The 19913-nt window shown below is 44.9% G+C and overlaps 1 protein-coding gene across 2 annotated transcripts in view; it reads left to right on the top strand.

Moving 5' to 3' along the window:
* Nucleotides 1–19913, top strand: part of LOC147879596 (integrator complex subunit-like protein) — a 37105-nt gene that overhangs the window by 9060 nt on the left and 8132 nt on the right. For both annotated transcript variants that reach the window (XM_087371731.1, XM_087371730.1), the window contains exon 4: nt 14224–14338. In XM_087371731.1, the coding sequence (XP_087227857.1) occupies nt 14224–14338 (115 nt within the window). The remainder of the gene's footprint in view (nt 1–14223; nt 14339–19913) is intronic.

Below are 19913 nucleotides of genomic sequence, written 5' to 3' on the forward strand. Positions count from 1 at the left end.
ATTACAAAGGTGGCTCCTTCAGGTGCTCCAAAACATAGTTACTATCAAACGCATTTGGTTGGGTTACCAAACGTTTGGAAACGTTTGAAAAAGGGGCATTTGGAAACTCCAAACAAACCCTACTTTGCAAGCCCACGTTTTTTCAAACGTTTGAAAAGTTTCAAACGTTTGAAAAGTTTCAAACGTTTGAAATTTTGGACGTTTGAAAAAAACTGCGTTTGAAAAAGCCCTAAAGTCAAAAATTGCATCGATTTTTGTGTTTTTTTGGTGCGCGCGTACTTCTGCCGTTTTGGACGCCGTACTTGTGCCCATACCTCCTGCACACCTATGCTCCTCGACTTGTCCTCAAGCTGTACGTACTACGGTGTACCTGTTCTTTGCTGCTCTCCAAGCCTCAAGGCCCTACATAGTACAAGGCTCAAGCCTTGTCCTAGCTACTGTTTTGTAATTTTGTTTCAATTTATGGCTAGGGGCGTACGCTTCACTTCCAAGCTTTAATTCAAGTTTCAACTATTTGAAAGTAAAAAATGAGAATGTGACTGATTCACTAGTGGATTGTGGTCACTGGTAACTTGTAAGTTGTAACTTCTAACTAGTAACTAGTTTTTGGTTTAAAAGTCTAAATTTTCATGAAATTTGAAGCTTGTTTGTAAGCTGTGTGCTATTACTTGTAATGTTAGACTATAGTATGCCAAAATATGCAATATAGCATATTTTTTATTGAAATTATGACTTTAAAAAAAACCCACGTTTCGAAACTCCGCCTAATTTTTTCAAACTTATCAAACGTTTGGAAACTCCAAACGTTTGGAACCTTCAAACGTTTGATAGTAACTATGCTCCAAAAGCTGATGCAGTTCAACCACTGTTGGCTATGGCAAGCAATGCAAGCTCAAAAATGAGTGAGAGAAAGCAAAAAACGAGTTGCTATATTGAAAATGAATGGAGGCTCAAGAGAAGCCAATATGACAAAACCCTAGGGTTAAATGCCCTAATTGGACTAGTGTCCTAACGGAACTAGGTGGTACATGAACTAAATGTACCAACAGTCCTAACTGACTGTAACTAGTCCTACCAGGCACATACCAAGGAACAAGTGGCTGGATAGCCCATAGAATGGCCTAAAGTGGATCCCACCACCCTTTAATATGTGAAGGCTGGTTTCAGAGACCAGTGCCTATGGATTACACACGATGGCTTCATCGATCTATGATACACACGGATCCACCTCCACCAGTCCTTGAGGATATCAATCATACAGTTCTGCATGTCATCACAATGCCTCCACATTGAGAGTGGTCAAGCCAAGGGCATACCCAGAGAGGGTCGCATTTGCAGTCTATGCGATCACTTGGAGATCGAGTTAGAGTAGCACTCCCCTTTAGATGCCCCATCTACTATGACAACGACAATTCACGTGAGAAGTGGGTTGAGGAAAACGATGAGGCAGATTCCTTCTGTTTAATTCTGAAAGTTTGTATCCTTTAATGGTAAAATTCGCGGGCATGGAGGATCTTCAGCTTATTGATATCGGAAAAGTGGGTCTCTTTGTTGCAGGTCAATGCTCCACCCTTGTTACCCTTCATCAACAGACAGTTTGTTGGCATGGCAAAACTGCTACATGGCCTGTGGGCTAAGTGATGTGGCAGTTGGCTGTTACTCGGTTACAGATCAGGTCGGCTGACCTAGTGGGATGGTAGGTGATGTCAAATCCTCCCAAGCCCACTTGCTGGGCTTTAAAAATGGGAGTTCCACTCCCGAGTCCCACTCTCCATCACATCCATCATCTCTTGAAGAGAGCTAGAGTGTTCAGCCATATGCATTCCAGCTATTTTTTCTTCACCTCCCATTTTAGGAGTCGTGCAAGGAAGGCAACTGACATCGAGTAGAGGAGGTGTACTTGTGGTGTAGAGAGTTGTTTCCAGAAGATGTACTTGTGGTGTAGATTCATTTTCAGCCTGTTTGGGCTGTTTTATACAAATCTACATTCTCTCTTCTACTTGGTTAAAAGACTGCGTCCACTTTGTGCACCACATGCACACTGATGTCTCTCACATGGGATCGGAGCCAAGTGAGTTCTTTTGAGAGATGAGACCTAAAGAAATTCACAGATCCGTCCACCCTCGGTTCACGCCTGTTCCCACATGAAAGTTCATGATGTACACTAAACTGGTTGAAGGATTCAGACCCCAGTCCAAGAAGGCTTATGTGGATCAATGGATTAGCATAACGTAAGAACAAGTCCATAATGGAAATGGCCAGGCATTGTTGGATGGCAAAGGACTCCCCTAATTCTTTTGGGCAGAAGTAGTACATATTGCAGTATACTTAATCAACAAGAGTTTGGCAAAGATTCTAAATGCTATGTACATGTTCTGGATGAAAGTGTTAGAAATCACCCAACAGAGGGTACGCACAGCGGAAGACTGATGGAATAGCCCAGGAGCTCACACAGTGTGGTGTGGGGTGTGGAATCACAAACTTATGTGCATAGGATAGATGTGCAGACTCATCAATAGACAATGAACCAGCCAGATATAGAAGACACCAAAATAATATATTTCCGTCCAAAGCTATGGACACAATACAAAAGAGAGAGATCCAGAGTCCCACCAATGGCGTGGTCCTCTGATCTTACCACAAGGTCCTTCTCCTATCTGCTGGCTATCTCTAGACTCGAGCCCACGTGCTCCACCTCAAGCTTCTATAGACTTTCCGTCCAGATCACAACACCTTGCTGCCCTGAGAGACAGCCAAGGTTCAGCTCTCGAGAGCTCAGTCTGCAGCACACCTACGCCTCTCCTTCACCTGCAAGATGAGGCCCAAGGAATTGTCTTTTGGCTGCTCCTGTCTGCTGCCTTTTTGCTGAACTGTTGGATGATGAATGAGTCCCAGGGCCTCTCCTTTTATAGGCCCAAGGCCTGCTGCAAAAACTGACAAGGGGAGGGGCAAAATAGCTGACTCAGCCCCTCCCTGGCCAACTTGTCTGCCACAAAATGCCCCTTTTGGGGCTCTCTTTCCAGGGCCTTTGGCCCACACTCCAAGGGCTTTAGCCCTCCTTTCAAGGCAGGGTCCCAGCCCCTTCTGTCTGCCTATATAAGGCTTGGTTGGCTGGCTCCAACCAGCCCAACCAGCCTCTCCAAGATGGCCGACCCTCCTGCTGGTACACCCGCCATTAATGCACCTCCTTGCAGGACCTGTTGCAGGTCATGAACCTGCCCACATTCTCTAACATGTGTGTCGCCATCAATGTGCCTATGATCCTGCTGGATCTGCCCTCTGCCAGGCTCTCTCCAGCCACGTATGCAGCTCCGTACTGGTCCGTATTGCTGCTGAGGTCAGCCGCCCGTCCACAGCCCTCTTGCTGGTTTCCCTGTACAGGCCTGTCCTCTCCATCCATGGACAGCCACATGGCACGGCTGTACCATTTCTGCCCACCATGGTGGCTCTGATCTGCCAAGTACTTTCTCTCTCTGGGCATACCTTGCCCTAGGTCTCCCTCCCCCATGTTCCCCTCATTTGGGGGCTTACAGATGGGGAGGTGACCTTTCCTACAGAAAGAACGATGAAACTTGAAATTAAAGGTCAAGAATGTTCTTCATTGAATACGTCCCAAGGAGGAAGAGAAGGAAGGAGTGGAAGAGGTCGAGGTTTCCAGAGTTCTGGAGTCACCAAGACTGAGAACCACAAAGGAAAGAGAGACTTCGTAGAAGGTACCTGTCACCAAATTGCTGAGCTCGCTAAAAAACCTGGGAATGTCCTCTAGAGGTTCGGTAATGTCTCCCATGTTGCATCCTCCTCAACACGATCCTTCCACTTGATCTTGTATTCCGTGATAGTTCGGTTATCGGAGAGATTGGGTTCCCACAGACATCTCCGACAGTCATTCACAGTGACAATCAAAGTTGTATTGGTCTTGTCCGGAACCCTATGTTTCATGCATGTATCAAGCATATTGAGATCCAATACCACTATGTCCAGGAGAAGGTTCTCGATGACGTGATCCCACTGACATATTGCAAGACAGAGGACAAGGCGGACCTCTGCACCAAGCCCTTGGCACAGCAATTGCTTGGCGATCATTCCAACTCCCTTAGGATGATTCATGATCCAAGAGCTAAGAGGGGGTGTTAGAGTTCATCTGCTGTCTCCTTAGTGAGGGCCTTGGTTGTGGGTCCGCCCAACCAGGTTAGGGAGTGTCAGTGCCATTGTTGTGGGTTTGGCCCCCCCAGAGAGGCAGAGCGGGTTCATCATGGAGGCCTGCATCTACACGGACCTGTGCGGGGCTGTTTGCCTCTGTTTGGGGGGCCGCCATCTGACGTGGAGGGTGCGGGGGTCTGCAGGTCCATCCCGGGCCTGTTGGAGGCCTGTTTAGGAGGTGCCATCAGCCCGCCTTGGGGCCTCACACCAATCTGCTACAGCCAACCCATAGGGTCGGCCCTTGCAGTTGGCCACCTATCCCCCCCCTAGTCAGTTCTTTTGGGGCGGGGTGACCCTATAAATAGGCCCCCCTCCCTCCCTTGTTTGGCATCTCAGCAGCCAGGTGTTCTCTCATTGGTTGAGGTTTTTCTCCAGCAGAAGAGGTTGTTAAGCCAGGCAATCTCCAATTCTCCAGGACCAGATAAACAGGTACAAACACCACTGGTGCCTCTCCAAATCCTGTCAAAGAAACCTCGAATCGGAGGCAAAAACCACAACCAAAGAAATGTCAAAAGCCCCGGTGCAGAGGAGAAACAAAATAAAAAATTATTTAAAAAATGTTTTTTTTTTGGTCTGACCAGATCTGGCCGACCAGATTGACCTGGTCGGTCAAATCTGACCAGGTCGGTCAACCTGCTGGTTGACCGACTTTTCTGCCCCTTCCTATTTAAAGGGGGGGGGGGCTAGGTATTCATACATTACCTCTTCTCCAGCTCCAGAGGTTCCTGCACACCCTGAGCCACTTCTGCCTCCTGGCTGCCTCCTCTGCTGCCTCAACTTCTGCCTCCTGGCTGCCTCCTCTGCTGCCCTTTTTCTGTCCCAGATCTGCCCCTCCTTTCTGCTCAGATCTGTCCTCCTTTTTCAGCTCCAGATCTGTCCTCCTTTCTGCTCCAGATCTGTCCCCTTTTTCAGTTCCAGATCTGCCCTCTTTTCTGCCCCAGATCTGCCCCTCCTTTCTGCTCAGATCTGTCCTCCTTTCTGCTCCAGATCTGTCCCCTTTTCAGCTCCAGATCTGCCCTCTTTTCTGCTCCAGAACAGCCTTCCTTTTTGCTTCAGTTCTGCTCCTCTTTCTGCATCAGATCAGCTCCAACTTCTGCTCCAAGATCTGCCCTCAACTTCCGCTCCAGATCTACCTGCAACTTCCGCTCCAGATCTACCTCCAACTTCCGCTCCAGATTCCGTTCTTTCTATTCCAAATCTGCAGCAACCCCTTCATCAGTTTGTTGTCTCAGATTTGGTTCAGTTCCAACTTGTGGAGCTAGTGCAGAAGTCCACTACAGTTGTCAGGACTGAAGTTTGTTTCAGAGCTTCTCTTCACTTGTACTAAGTTCCGTTTGTGATATATATATCTTCTTCAGCCATTGATTGTCTTCAGTATTGTTTTTATTTGTCTCCAAGTATTTTCTTTATATGGTATCAGAGCCAGGTGTGCCAATCGACACCTGAGCCTTGATCTGGAAAGCTTGGAAGATAAATCATCACCTGAAGATGTCTTCTCCCTCTTCTCCGAAGCGATCTCAGCCTGAATCAACCTCTATTCAACCATCACCTTCGACATATGTCGAGAGAGAGTCTGCTAGGATTGAAGGTGATGAATACCTCTCCAAACTCTTTAAAGAATTTGCTGAATTCCAGAAATGGAAGGAACTTGAAGCAGGTACCCGCACACCTCGTGCCTCTACCTCTCCACGGTTCTCTCCAATACGTCAACAAGGACCTCTATTCAACTCAGAAGAAGCTGAGCAACATCTCAAGTTCGGTGCCAACGAAGAACAAGTATCCCCTGACGAAAGAGGACAGGCCGGCATGAGAACATTGGATTATTCGACAGTGCCTATTTCACAAGAATCAGTGCAAGGTATGATGCCCTATTCCCTTAGTGCAACTCCTTCTGTTATGCAAGGCATAGGAACAAGTAATCACGAGGACACAGATCCATACATGCATGTGAACACTCGCAGACGAGAAGGGAGAAATGCGTCTGACAATGAGTTTGCTTTCGGTTCACATCCCTCCCTCCCTCCCTTCCCTCTCATCTCTTCCGCTGCCATCTTTCCTCCAGTGGTTTCTCATCCTCCTCCTTCTCCCATGCCACTGGATTCCTATAGTTTATTTCCCTCTATCTCTCCCGCTGCCTCTTTTTCACCTCTCATGTCTTATCCCGCCTCTCATATTCATCCCTCCCCCTCAGGACCTTTTTCAAATTCCTTTATTCCTCCGGTGATGCCACCTCTCTCTTCTTCTCACTCTGCTACTATTTCCAATTCTCTTCTGCCTCCACCGGTTGCTTCTCCCTATCATTCTATTTCTTCCCCTCACCTTGTCTCTGCAACAGCCAAACATGCTTTCACTGATATGACTCGTTTTAACGGGTCTAATTATACCACATGGTCAAATCTTATGCGCCATGTGCTTGATTCTCAAGACCTATGGGAACTCGTTCAAGGTACCGAATCGCCTCCTGATCCTCATGTTTATCCTCCTCAGGTAGTTCGTTCGTGGCGACATCATAATGCCACTGCCATTGTTGAAATTATGCAAGGTCTTTTACCTGAATTTCACTCTCAATTACAACATTTTGATCTTGCCTCTGAGCGATGGGCACATCTCACTGACCGCTATGCAGCTCGAGATCGTACTCGTCGTATCAATCTTGACCATGATCTCCAACAATTCCAGATTCTTGCTGACGATGATCTCAAAGTTAAACTAGCCGATTATCGGCGGTTAGTTGTTGAATTTGCCACAACTGGTCCTCCCAAATCCGAGGATGACCAAGTTACTTTCTTTTTAAATAAACTTCCGCCCAAGTATTTCAGTTTTATGCAACAAATCATTTCTCAACCTTCTCTTCCTACTTTTTATGAGTTTGAATGTCAACTTTTGCGTTATGCTCGTCTTTACTCTCAGGTCCACCAAAAACATAGCATTCCTGCTTCAGAGGGGGCTCTTCTCTCCGGGATTCCAAAAGATCAACCTAGCTCCGGAAAGCCCTCTCCTACTCCTAACCCCTCTAGTAGTAAACCCGCCTGGCACTCCCTTCCCAAAAAGAATAGGTTTTGTCAGCATTGCCAGAGAGTTGGGCATATTGACGATGAATGTCGCTCCAAAGCCAAAGGCCTTCTTCCTCAGCCTCCCACCATGACTCCTCAACCACCCCGTTGGACTCCTCAGCTCCCTACCACGACTCCTCAACCACCCCGTTGGACTCCACAGCCCCCTACCACGACTCCTCATCCACCTCGTTGGCGTCCTAGGGGTGGTCCTCCTCCTCCTCCTTCGAACACTGGTCTCTGGAGACCCCAGGGCCATGTCACTAATCACTTCACTCCTTCTCCTCCCTTTATAACTCCTGAAGGTCTGTCTGACTGGTCCACCGGAGATTCTCTAGACTTCACTTCTCAAGCCTTGATCCATATCACCGAGCTTGACTCCTCCTCTTCCTTATCTGGGTCAGCTTTTCATACTCTTTCATGTGACTCTAAATCTTCTTGGATTGTGGATAGTGGAGCCACTCATCATATGACCCCTCATCCTGATCTCTTCATTTCTCGCCAACCGGCAACAGGGGGAGTTCGTTGTGGCAATAACTCTGTTGCTACTATTCATGGTGTTGGTTCAATAACTTTTGATACTGACAAAGGTCCCAAACTTGCTCAATTGGATTAAGTGTTTTATGTGCCCCAATTAGGGGTCAATCTTCTTTCTGTTCATCAACTTTGCCTCCTTGGTCGCACAGTGCTATTTACAAAGATGCATGTTGACATCATAGATGAGTCCTCGGGACTCCTTCTAGCTCGAGGTGATGCTCAACCTAATGGTCTGTACTTTATAAATCAATTTCTTGCGACTCCCTCCCCTTGCGGTTCTGAGTTTCATCGGCTTTACGGTAATGCTACCCTAAAAGATCCAACTGACACAGAACGATTATGGCATTATCGTCTGGGACATTTGTCCTATGACTCTTTATATGAAATGTCTCGGGATCATCTAGTTGATGGCCTACCTAAATTATCGCGCGCTAAAGATATTTGTCATCCCTGTCAATTAGGTAAACAAAGCCGCACTCCTTTTCCTTCTCATTCCACTTCTCGAGCCAGGTAGATTTTGCGTCTAATTCATCTCGATATTAGTGGCAAATCTCCTGTTCCTTCCCTCAATGGTTCACATTATTTCTTCTTAATTGTGGATGATTACTCTCGCTATCAATGGGTGTTTTTCATGAAAGAGAAATCCGACACTTTTTCTTTCTTTGCTACTTGGGCTCGCTTGGTTATGAACCAAACAGGCAAGTCTATTGGGATTGCTCGTAGTGATAATGGTGGTGAATTCATTTCCCATGAATTCACTCAATTCCTTCAAGAGCATGGTATCCAACGCCATCTTACATCTCCAAATTCGCCTTCCCAAAATGCTCGTGTTGAACGGCGACAACGTACTGTCATGAACATGGCCCGTTCCATGCTTTTTGCAGCCGAGTTGCCTGAACGTCTCTGGCCCGAAGCCGTCAATACTTCTGTCTATATCCTTAATCGCTGTCCTACTCAACCCATCCTGAACATGACGCCTTTTGAGGCCTTTTATGGCTATCGTCCTTCTATTTCTCATCTTCGAATCTTTGGTTGCCGCGCGTACACTCATACTCCCAATGATACTCGCGGTAAACTCGAACCTCGTGCTGAACTTTTTCTTCTAGTTGGCTACTCGGCAGAAGCCAAAGCTTATCGATTATTTGATCCTCGTACAAACAAAGTTTTGGTTCGCCGAGATGTGGTCTTCGATGAAAGAGCAGTGCTTAAAAATTCCTCTATTCTCTCTACTGATGACGTCTCCACTCCAGTTCCCTCCGACAATTCTCCACCCGAAATTCCTTCCTCTCCTCCCGAAACATCTCTCCCCCCACCCATTGCTTCTCCTCACGACCCACTGCCACGCTGGTATCGTCAAACTATGAAGGATTCCGGGATTATTCCTGTCGAACTTCCTCCTTCTGGTCCTCGCCGCTCTACTCGAATAATTTCTTCTACTGCCACTGCCTCCTTTTTTACCACGGCCTATATCATACATTCTGAACCTGCCACTTGGCAGGAAGCAGTTAAAAATATTGCGTGGCATCGTGCTATGGAACAGGAGCTTGAAAGTATTGATCGCAATCAGACCTGGATCTTGGTCAATCGACCCACTCACAAAAAGGTCATCGGAACCAAGTGGATCTTCCGAACAAAACTCAAAGCCGATGGCACCCTGGACAAATACAAAGCCCGCTTAGTAGTGCAAGGATTCCGCCAAAAACATGGTATCGATTATGAGGAAACCTTTGCCCCTACTGCTCGGTTAACTTCCTTTCGTCTTCTTCTTGCCTTAGCTGCTCATCACCACTGGACTATCTATCAAATGGATGTCAAGAGTGCCTTTCTCAATGGCTACCTTGATGAAGAAGTCTATGTGACTCCCCCACCAGGTTTTTCTCCTCCTGGCCATGAAAATAAGGTTTTCCGTCTCCGCAAAGCGCTTTATGGTCTCAAACAAGCACCTCGATCATGGTTCCACCGGATAGACACTTTCCTCAAAACTAATGGTTTTCATTCTACTCCCTTTGATCCAAATTTATATATCCATCATTCGTCAGAGGGGGTCTGCTTTATTTTACTCTATGTCGATGATCTTTTGCTTTTAGGCTCCACTCCCACTACACTTCAGTACATTAAAACTCAACTCAGCATTACTTTTGAAATGACTGATCTTGGTCGGCTCTCCTATTTCTTAGGCATGGAAGTTGTACAACATTCTGGTGGTACTTTTGTTTCTCAACAGAAATATGCTCTTCAACTCCTTGATCAAATCATTCCTCATGAGCCTAAGCTGGCTGCCACTCCCTTAGATCCCACCGTAAAGCTCTCAAAAGACTTGGAATCTCCTCCCTTTGATGAACATCTCTATCGCCAGGTTGTTGGCAAACTCCTCTGGCTCCTTCACACTCGTCCTGATCTTGCTTACTCCGTCTCTATTCTCAGTCAGTATTTTAATGAACCCAAGCTCACTCATTGGCATGCATGTATTCGTATCTTGCGGTTCATTCGTGGTACTTACTCTTATGGTTTACATTTCAGACCAGGACTAACCCTACAGGGACACTGATTCTGACTGGGCTGGTGACCCGGACAATCGTCGTTCTCATGGCGGCTATATTTTCTCGTTTGGCTCGGCACCTGTTTCTTGGTCTAGCCGTAAACAAGAGACTGTTGCTGGTTCTTCTACTGAGGCTGAATACCGGGCCTTGTATGATTGTACCACAGAGGCCATATATCTCCGACAGTTTTTGGCAGAATTGCACTTTCCTTGTACTGAACCCACGATCCTCTACGTCGACAACAAAAGTGCCATTGCTCTCGCAGGCAATCCCATTTTTTCCAACCGCACCAAACATGTCGGTGTTCACTTTCATTTTACTCGCGAGCAAGTGGAACTAGGTACTATTCGGTTGATCTATGTTCCAGCTGCCGATAATCATGCTGATATTCTTACCAAGCCGGTTAATCGCCCTACTCTTGAGCATCTCTGCCCACGGTTGGGGATTGGTTTACCTCCTCCTCTTTAACAGTTTTTTTTTTTTTCTCTTTGTGTACTTAAGGAAGTGAACAAATCCCCTGCGAGGGCACTCCTTCAAGTCTTTCTTCTTTGTACCATCATGTGGGCATTTAGTGAAGATGAAAACCTACTCTGTAGGCCTCTCCATCTAAATGAAAACCCCCCAAAAAAAAAAAAAAAAAAAAAAAAGAAGGCTGATGAAGATGATAGATCACTCATGGAACACCTCTTTGCTTCTCCTGTCTGCATTGGACATTGAGAGGGGGTGTTAAGCCAGGCAATCTCCAATTCTCCAGGACCAGATAAACAGGTACAAACACCACCGGTGCCTCTCCAAATCCTGTCAAAGAAACCTCGAATCGGAGGCAAAAACCACAACCAAAGAAATGTCAAAAGCCTCGGTGCAGAGGAGAAACAAAATAAAAAATTATTTAAAAAATGTTTTTTTTTTGGTCTGACCAGATCTGGCCGACCAGATTGACCTGGTCGGTCAAATCTGACCAGGTCGGTCAACCTGCTGGTTGACCGACTTTTCTGCCCCTTCCTATTTAAAGGGGGGGGGGCTAGGTATTCATACATTACCTCTTCTCCAGCTCCAGAGGTTCCTGCACACCCTGAGCCACTTCTGCCTCCTGGCTGCCTCCTCTGCTGCCTCAACTTCTGCCTCCTGGCTGCCTCCTCTGCTGCCCTTTTTCTGTCCCAGATCTGCCCCTCCTTTCGCTCAGATCTGTCCTCCTTTTTCAGCTCCAGATCTGTCCTCCTTTCTGCTCCAGATCTGTCCCCTTTTTCAGTTCCAGATCTGCCCTCTTTTCTGCCCCAGATCTGCCCCTCCTTTCTGCTCAGATCTGTCCTCCTTTCTGCTCCAGATCTGTCCCCTTTTCAGCTCCAGATCTGCCCTCTTTTCTGCTCCAGAACAGCCTTCCTTTTTGCTTCAGTTCTGCGCCTCTTTCTGCATCAGATCAGCTCCAACTTCTGCTCCAAGATCTGCCCTCAACTTCTGCTCCAGATCTACCTCCAACTTCCGCTCCAGATCTACCTCCAACTTCCGCTCCAGATTCCGTTCTTTCTATTCCAAATCTGCAGCAACCCCTTCATCAGTTTGTTGTCTCAGATTTGGTTCAGTTCCAACTTGTGGAGCTAGTGCAGAAGTCCACTACAGTTGTCAGGACTGAAGTTTGTTTCAGAGCTTCTCTTCACTTGTACTAAGTTCCGTTTGTGATATATATATCTTCTTCAGCCATTGATTGTCTTCAGTATTGGTTTTATTTCTCTCCAAGTATTTTCTTTATAGAGGTTTTTCCTGAGAGCGTTGTGCAAGTCTCTCTTGTTTCCAGTTTTCCTTCTGAGTGTCTGCTGTTTTCTCTCCATTGTTGCTCCACACCACTGCACGTCTCACAAATGTGGCATGCGGGACAAGTGGCAGATGTACAATGCTGATGTGGCACTGTACGGATGCTGCAGAGACTTGTTTCCAGTTTTCCTTGTGAGTGTCTGCTGTTTTCTCTCCATTGTTGCTCCACACCACTGCACGTCTCACAGATGTGGCATGCGGGACAAGTGGCAGATGTACAATGCTGATGTGGCACTGTACGGATGCTGCTGATGTGGCAGATAGCCGCATGGCACTCTATGGGTGATGACATGGAAGCAGGCACAGTCTGCTGATCTGGCACTGTGTGGGCGATAATGTGGCAGTATGCACAGTGTGGCAAAACTGCTTGTGGCCTATTGAGTGCAATGTGACAGTTGGCTGCTGATAGGCTACACATCAGGTTGGCTGACCTGGTCGCCTGGTAGGTGAGGTAATGCCCACTTGCTGGGCTATAAAAGTGAGAGTGCAATCTTACTACATCCATTGTCTCTTCCCTCTTCATCACTTGAAGAGAGGCAGAGCGTTTAGGCAATGTGGATTCCAGCATTTTGTTCCTTCACCTCCCGTCTCAGGAGTTGTGCAAGGAAAGCTACTGGCATCCAGTAGTTTCCAGAAGTTGTTGGAAATTCATTTTCAGCCTGTTTGGGCTGTGTCTGTGCACATGTACTCTCTCTCTCTCTCTCTATATATATATATATATATATATATATATACATAAGAACATTTGTTGGTTAAAACATTACTTCCACTTTGTGCATCACACGCATGGTGAGTTTCTCTCACACGGTTGCGTTGTGAAGGGTGTTAAAAAATTATTGTCTAAGTTGAAAGAGGCCTGCAATTCTGGGCTCAGGTTCTCGCTTGCCTTGCATAGCCTGTAAATCTTTTTGTCTTTTGCTCTTCCTGTTTTTGTCTATTAGATGGCTCCTTTGCTTAGGGTGCTGATGAAGAAGAAATAATTCTGAGGGCTTAGATTGAGGCACATAACTTGCTGTTAGGAGCCTCATGAAAGGATCATGTGTGATATATTGATTCATGCTGGCTCATTTCGACTGTTTATTTCATAGGTTGTCTTCAAAGACAAATGTAAGGCTATACCCTACATTATTAAAAGATAGAGCACAAGTAGATGTAAAAAGAAAAAAAAACGTCATTCCAAAGTGGAGTATACTTAAGAGCGCTTCATGAACAATTAAGAGTGACTCAAAACCACTTAACAGTACTTTTAGACCACATAGAAGCACTTAGTAGTACTGCTGGACCACTTAGAATAGTACTTCTGGACCACATAATAGTACTTTAGAAGTTAGGGTCGGTCAATGTCAACTGCCAAACCAATCTCAAGGAGAAGGCCAACATGTTTCAAAACGGCAAGATTTTGTTACAATGCTAGGGCGGCAAAAGTGGAAGTGTAACTTTTGCAACCAAGTCTTTATAGGATCGGCCATGAGGATAAGAAAACATCTGATTGGCGATGAAAATAAATTGATAAGAAAATGTGATGGACCAAATGTCGAATCAATTGTTGCTGCTGGCATCCTACGAGGCATTAACAATGCATTTTTTTCCAACATGAGAGTGGAGAGACATGCTACAACTTGAGCATCAGGACAAACATTAATATTATAAAGGACACAATTGTATTTTTTCACCCCCGAATGTGGTAACAACTCCTACATTTAATCTTAGGGGATGCGTTTCCAAAACACCAGCCACACATCTTTCATTGGTCAAATGCTTGTTTCAAGTAGATCCAAAGGTTCCATATAGAGCACTAGTTGGAGATGCGTGCTTTTGTTATATACATGCAGGTGTGCATTCTAGTCTTATAACATTATCTTACCTTTACCTGATGTGCAAATGTTGAGATAATGTCATAAGACATTTGTTGACAGTCTTGTGACATTATCTCTACATTTGCACACCAGGCAATGGTAAGATCCAAAGGAAATAGCATATAATTTACCTAGCTTTGTTGTCCTAGCTTTGTTCTCATGCCAGTGATGATGAAGGCATATCGACGCAGATGATGTTGAACTTTTTAATTTGAGCTAAAACAACAGGTTAAAGTATGTCGAACAAGAGCTGGCCAAAAAGCGGGGCAGAGATTTGGGAGTCAAAACTGAAGAAAGCAAGCCTGCTGAAGATGATCTATATGTCATTCCTGAGCACCTTAAGGTAAGCCTGTGGTGCTGATTTGCCTTGGATTCAGATGAGGTCTGTGAATTGAACTATTTATGATGAAAGTAAGAAAAATTGAAATGGATAATGAAATTGCTAAAAGCAGTTTGCTAGAGAACCGACGATTTGATGAAAGTAAGAAAAAACGAAATGGATAATGAAATTGCTAAAAGAAGTTTGCTAGAGAACCGATTATTTTATTAGCACTGTCTATTCTCTAGCTAAGTGCTGTTAGCAATTTCAAGATTATGTTGCATTTTCAGTGATAAATGTGTAAGTGCCCTTTCTCATTAATAGTTTAGTAAGGGAAAATGCCTGTCTGCTCTTAGTTTTGTGGAAGCAAATGATCAGGCGTGACCTTTATCTGTAGACCCCATCCAACAAGCCCTTTTTTACTGAGTTGTCCTTCACGGCAAGATTGATGATGACTGTCTCTTGCATGCATGGAATGGTGTAGCAATGTGTTGCTCAACAAATGTATCTTTGGAAGTCCAGCGCAAAGTATCCACATTGAGCTGAATGTGCTGGGCATGCTCTCCATGCCGTGTAGTACGACCAGGGTCAAAGGGAAACTCGAGGCCATCTCCAATTCCAGCTTTTGGAGTTGGCCCTGCATCATTTGCTCCATCTGTTTCCATGTGGGTCGCGTCAAGGTTTTCAAAAGCATCCACCAACTCCTCATCATCAGACTCTATGATCATGCTAAGTTTGGCGGTCCCAACATTTTGCATACTTCCCTGTGCTAGAGAGCCCATGTCTGACTACCTTTTAAGCATAAGTTTGCCCTCTTCCTTCTGTCCATGATGGATCTATTATGCTGTCTGATCTGCTGCAGCTTCCTTGCCTGAAACCTCTGTTTGGTGTAGAGAAGCCTGGTCATCCTATTGATCTCCATGCTGGGGTAGAGACTGCTGGCCTTGTCCTTAAATGCTTGTGGTCCATTTGTTTGTCAATCTGTTGGGAGATCTATTGGCAAAGTTGCTGTCCCTAGAGCACAAACGTATCTTGAAGCATGATAGATAAGGTCTCTAAAAGCTATCTCTATAGCAGTAGATGCATGTGATAGGGAAAGAAAAGGTTTCCCTGTGCTAGCAATGGGTGCTCCCACTGTGAACGACACTTGCTCATGCTGAGCAGCCTCATCAAATCTGATGGCACATTTTGGTGCTATGAAAGTATGTTGAGGTTGCGCCAAAATTCACAAGTGTGCTAACATGTAATTTGTAATATGTGATCCAGGTGAGGACATGAGATATAAGATCTGGTGGTTGACGTGGAATCTAGAATCCAAGATCTGGGTGTTTGGAATCTGGAATTGGGACTTTGAAATATGAGATCTTGACCTGAGATTCAGGTTTGGGATTCGAAAGTCGGAAGTGCCGATGTGGATCTAGGGTGTATTGATGTAGAATCCAAGCTTTGCAATCCGGGATCTTGACACGTGTGGGGGTGAGTCTTGATGACGGGTGCCATGGCACCAATAGCTCCCTAATTAGAAGATGGCAGGGAAGGTTATAATTGGATTGAGATGGAGAGAGTCAAACACAATGGCCCATATCCATTGGCATCAAGATCTTGCAACGAACTGATGACGAGGAAGCAAAAGGGTATGAATGAAGGACGATATGACAAGGCATTAAGGTCACGAAAGGTCTCCTCTCTAGTAGATGCACGGGTAAGGAGAAGACAGAAGCAAAGGTCAACGGAAGGCGCGAGGGGCAGCGAATCGTCGAAAGAGGATGTGTACGAAGAGCCAGAGTGTGACCGGGCTCTTCGTCTCCTCTTTTTGCTAATCAGCTAGCTCGTCCTCCTCCACTTCACTGTGACCTAGCGCGGACTCGAACATGTAGAAAAGCTGACATGCCGCAGCTCTGTCTCCTGTGTCATCGTCACCTCTTGCTGTCTGATCAATCTCAAGAGAGTTTGTCTATTGTCATCACATCACGGCTGAGGCAAACTCGATCATAAAAATGGATCAGCCGAGAAATTGGTCTGAACTTGTGTCCCCTCCTAGAAAATGCATTGATATCGTCCACAAATCTCATAGTAAACTAGGCATGTACATAGGAAATGCTCTTTTGCCTCCACCATAGTAGGCGGGGAATTTCGAAACGCTACCACTAGAAGGCCAACACTTCAAAAAAACTCATGAAAAATAGTGCAAAAATTGTAGTTTTTTAAACATTGGGGGGTGTTTGGTGCCCCTCGAAATGCATGCTTCAGAGAAACGTTTCGTATGTTTTGGGCCTAATACGGTCTCCACCTCCAACGGTGTGCGTAGCCTACAGATTTCCTGCACTCAAGGTGTGCCTGTAGCTCTCCTTATATCTCCTCTGTCCACTAGTCACTTGAATGACTTAAAGCCAACCTCGTTGGGTAAGGCCCAAACCCGATGGAGATATGTCATTGCCTAAAAACTGGCATCGGTTTGGACTGGTCTCTTGGCAAACTTGCCTATACTATCTAATGAGGGAATGAGGGATTGGTCTAATCAAGTGGGACTCCATAATCACTTGTAGCCCTCTTAGAACTTCTCCACTCGATCGTTGAGAGATCACTCCTCTAAAAGGGTATTGCATAACCATCCCTTTTCAAGGGCTTGGAAGCAGTGTCACTGTGGTTTAGCCATACGTAATCTGTGTGCTGGCTGCATAGTCATCATGAACACCAATTTTGTGAAAACTGTCCCTAGGTTAGTGTAGGACTGCACAATTTTGACCAGCGCCCTTCGATAAGTAAAACCATGCCAATGCAATACTATGTTGGAAATCATAACCTTGGTCTTACCAGTATATGTATCATCAAGTCGGCAAGGAGTGACCCCTCACCTGCAAGGCAATCAATGAAGGTTGTGATCTCCAAAAAGCGTTGGTGGGTGGGAGCATTTCTACTTAACTCCGATCGTGCTCTCAGTTAAAAATCAGACAGGCCATTCAAGGTTTGTACTCTCCCTGTGACTGTCTCATAGAGACTCATCACCCCTCAGATCATGACTTCGTATCTGCATCTCTTGAAGTCTCCTAATGATATGAGTGTTGAGATATCGAGCTCCACGCGTGATATGACAGGGTAATCGTTGTGTATTTATGTCACCGACTTGTTAGCTGCAGATGCGGTTGGTACACCGCCCATGAATAATAGCTGGATGACAGCTAACTTTATGTACTCTAGTTAGTGGCTCAGTTAGTATGCCACCTTAGTTAGCTGAGTTTGGTTTGAGACCCACATATAGGGTTTACCTATTCTTTTGTACTTAGAGTTTTTTTTGCTTTCACAACTAAGAAGAGCAAAACTGTTTTCAGCCTCCACCTTTGTGTATATTCTCCCATTGTGTATGTGAGAAAGCTGCAAGTGAGACTCCTTCCTTCTCTCCCACTCTCTTCACATGGTATTAGAGCTCGGTTCATGGTAAGGAGCTCAAGAAAGCAAGCCAAGTTTGCGATATCCTAGTAAGAGGATCAATGTTGCTTTCCTTTTTTTTTGAGTTTGGGAGCAAATCTCTGCAGGTAGCACAGCCAGAAAGTGCAAGAGTGCACTCTCAGATTGGGACGCCCTTCGCGGTGTGACGAGAGGACAGTATATGCCATTTTGGGATCCGTTTTGGTGACGGAAGTTTTTCGCAGGTACTCAGGAAAGTGTCATGTTTTTGCTGTGCGATCACTATCCTGCAGGTCGGTGAAAAGTTATCGCAGAAATTACATTGTATGCCTGTGCGCAGAGATATTATGAGTGACAGAATCATTCTTATTGCCTGTTGATGCATAATCGTCACTAGGAAGTGACTGTGTGGTCAAATACCACTCTCATCAGTTTTGCAGATTTATCCTTGTGAGGCAAAAGTTGTGTTTTTTTGTAGTGACATAATATTTTGCAGTGACATAATATTTTGCAGTGTTCTGTAATGGCGTCTGATGCTCTTTCACAGATTGTCACTGAAAAGCTTGACAAGAATAACTTCAAAGTATGGAAGTTTAGAATGATGAATTTTTTTAAGGAAAAAGGCTATTGGGAGTTCATTACTGGAGCTGAACAAGAACCAGTTATTCCTAATGTTCTCAATCAATAGGAGTTGCATGTATTTAAAGGTTGGCATGAGAGAGCCTGAAAAGTTATGTACTGGTTGTCTATCAGTATTTCAGATTTTATGATTGTGCATATTCAGGATGCAAGCACGACGGAGGAGGCGTGGGATACTTTGATAAAAATGTATAGCACAAATACGCAAGCCAGGAAAATGCAGCTCAAGCAGAAGTTGCATAATGTGCAGAGAGAAAATATGAGCATCAATGACTACCACAGGAAGGTGAAGAAGATTGCAGATGCACTTGCTTATTGGGTCGCCAATGGAAGATGATGATCTAGTTTCTGTGACCTTGAATGGTCTAGGAAAGGATTATGCACAATTCCGGACATTCATTGCCCCCGTGAGAATTTTTCTAATTTTGAGGAGTTGATTGCTCTTCTAATTTCTGAAGAGCAGAGAAATAGTGGTGCATCTTCTTCAGGAGGAACTTTAAAAGAAGTTGTCTTCTACTCAAATGCTGGCAGAGGCAGAGCAAGCCGATTTAAAGGTCGTGGCAGAAATCAGAATATGCAACAAATTTAAGAAAACCAGTCCTATGGAGGAGGACGTGGTAACTTTAGAGGCAGGGGGAGCCAAAGAGGTCGTGGTGGATGGCAAAGAGATCAAAATGCAAACAACAATATTGAATGCTACTATTGTGGTAAAATGGGTCATATGGTTAAAGATTGCTATAAAAAGCAGAATGACATCATGACTGAAAAATTGCAGTAAGGCAATTATGTATCCTCTAGTAAACAAGGTGATGACAGAAATGAGCATCTGTTTATGGTACAACACATGATCAATTCTATGACAAGTGCAGAAGAAAGCAATAATGTGTGGTATGTTGACTCAGGTGCGTCAAATCACATGACAGGTCATGCAGAATGGATGCAGGATGTAAGAAAAATAAAAAGATCAGGATTTGTGGAGACTGGTGATGATACTGCAAAAGGGAATAAGAAGGGCATAATGTTTACGTTGGATGCGGACATGCCTGAATTGAGTGCAGAAAATGTTTGCACATGAGACCGGTATAGTTGTAGATATTGATATCTAGTATAAACGCATTGGTCATGTTAATGTACGACGACTTAAATTAATGCAGGTCCAAAATATTGTTGCAGGATTGTCTAAGTGTAAGGTTGCAGAAATGCATAAAGTATGTGAAGCCAGTCGATTTGAAAAACAGGCAAGGAAATCATTTTTTAGACATGTTCAAGAGAGTAAGAGGCCATTGGAATTAATCCACTCTGATGTGTGGACTACTAAAGCTGCATCTATTGGAGGCTGTCATTATTTTGTCACTTTTATTGATGACTACAGCAAAAAAGTTTTGGTGTATTTTATGAAAAAAAAAGTGAAGTATTTGGGCATTTCAAAGCTTTTAAAGCTATGATTGAAAAAGAAACAGGCCTGCAAATAAAATGCTTAAGTTGAGATGGAGGGGGAGAGTACCTCTCAAATGAGTTTACAAGTTTTCTGTAGGAGCATGGCATAAAGCAGCAA

Source organism: Dipteris shenzhenensis, chromosome 33 (assembly GCF_047967505.1).
Source record: "Dipteris shenzhenensis isolate YYH24624 ecotype China chromosome 33, Dip_SZ_1.0, whole genome shotgun sequence".
NCBI classification, from domain to species: Eukaryota; Viridiplantae; Streptophyta; class Polypodiopsida; order Gleicheniales; family Dipteridaceae; genus Dipteris; species Dipteris shenzhenensis.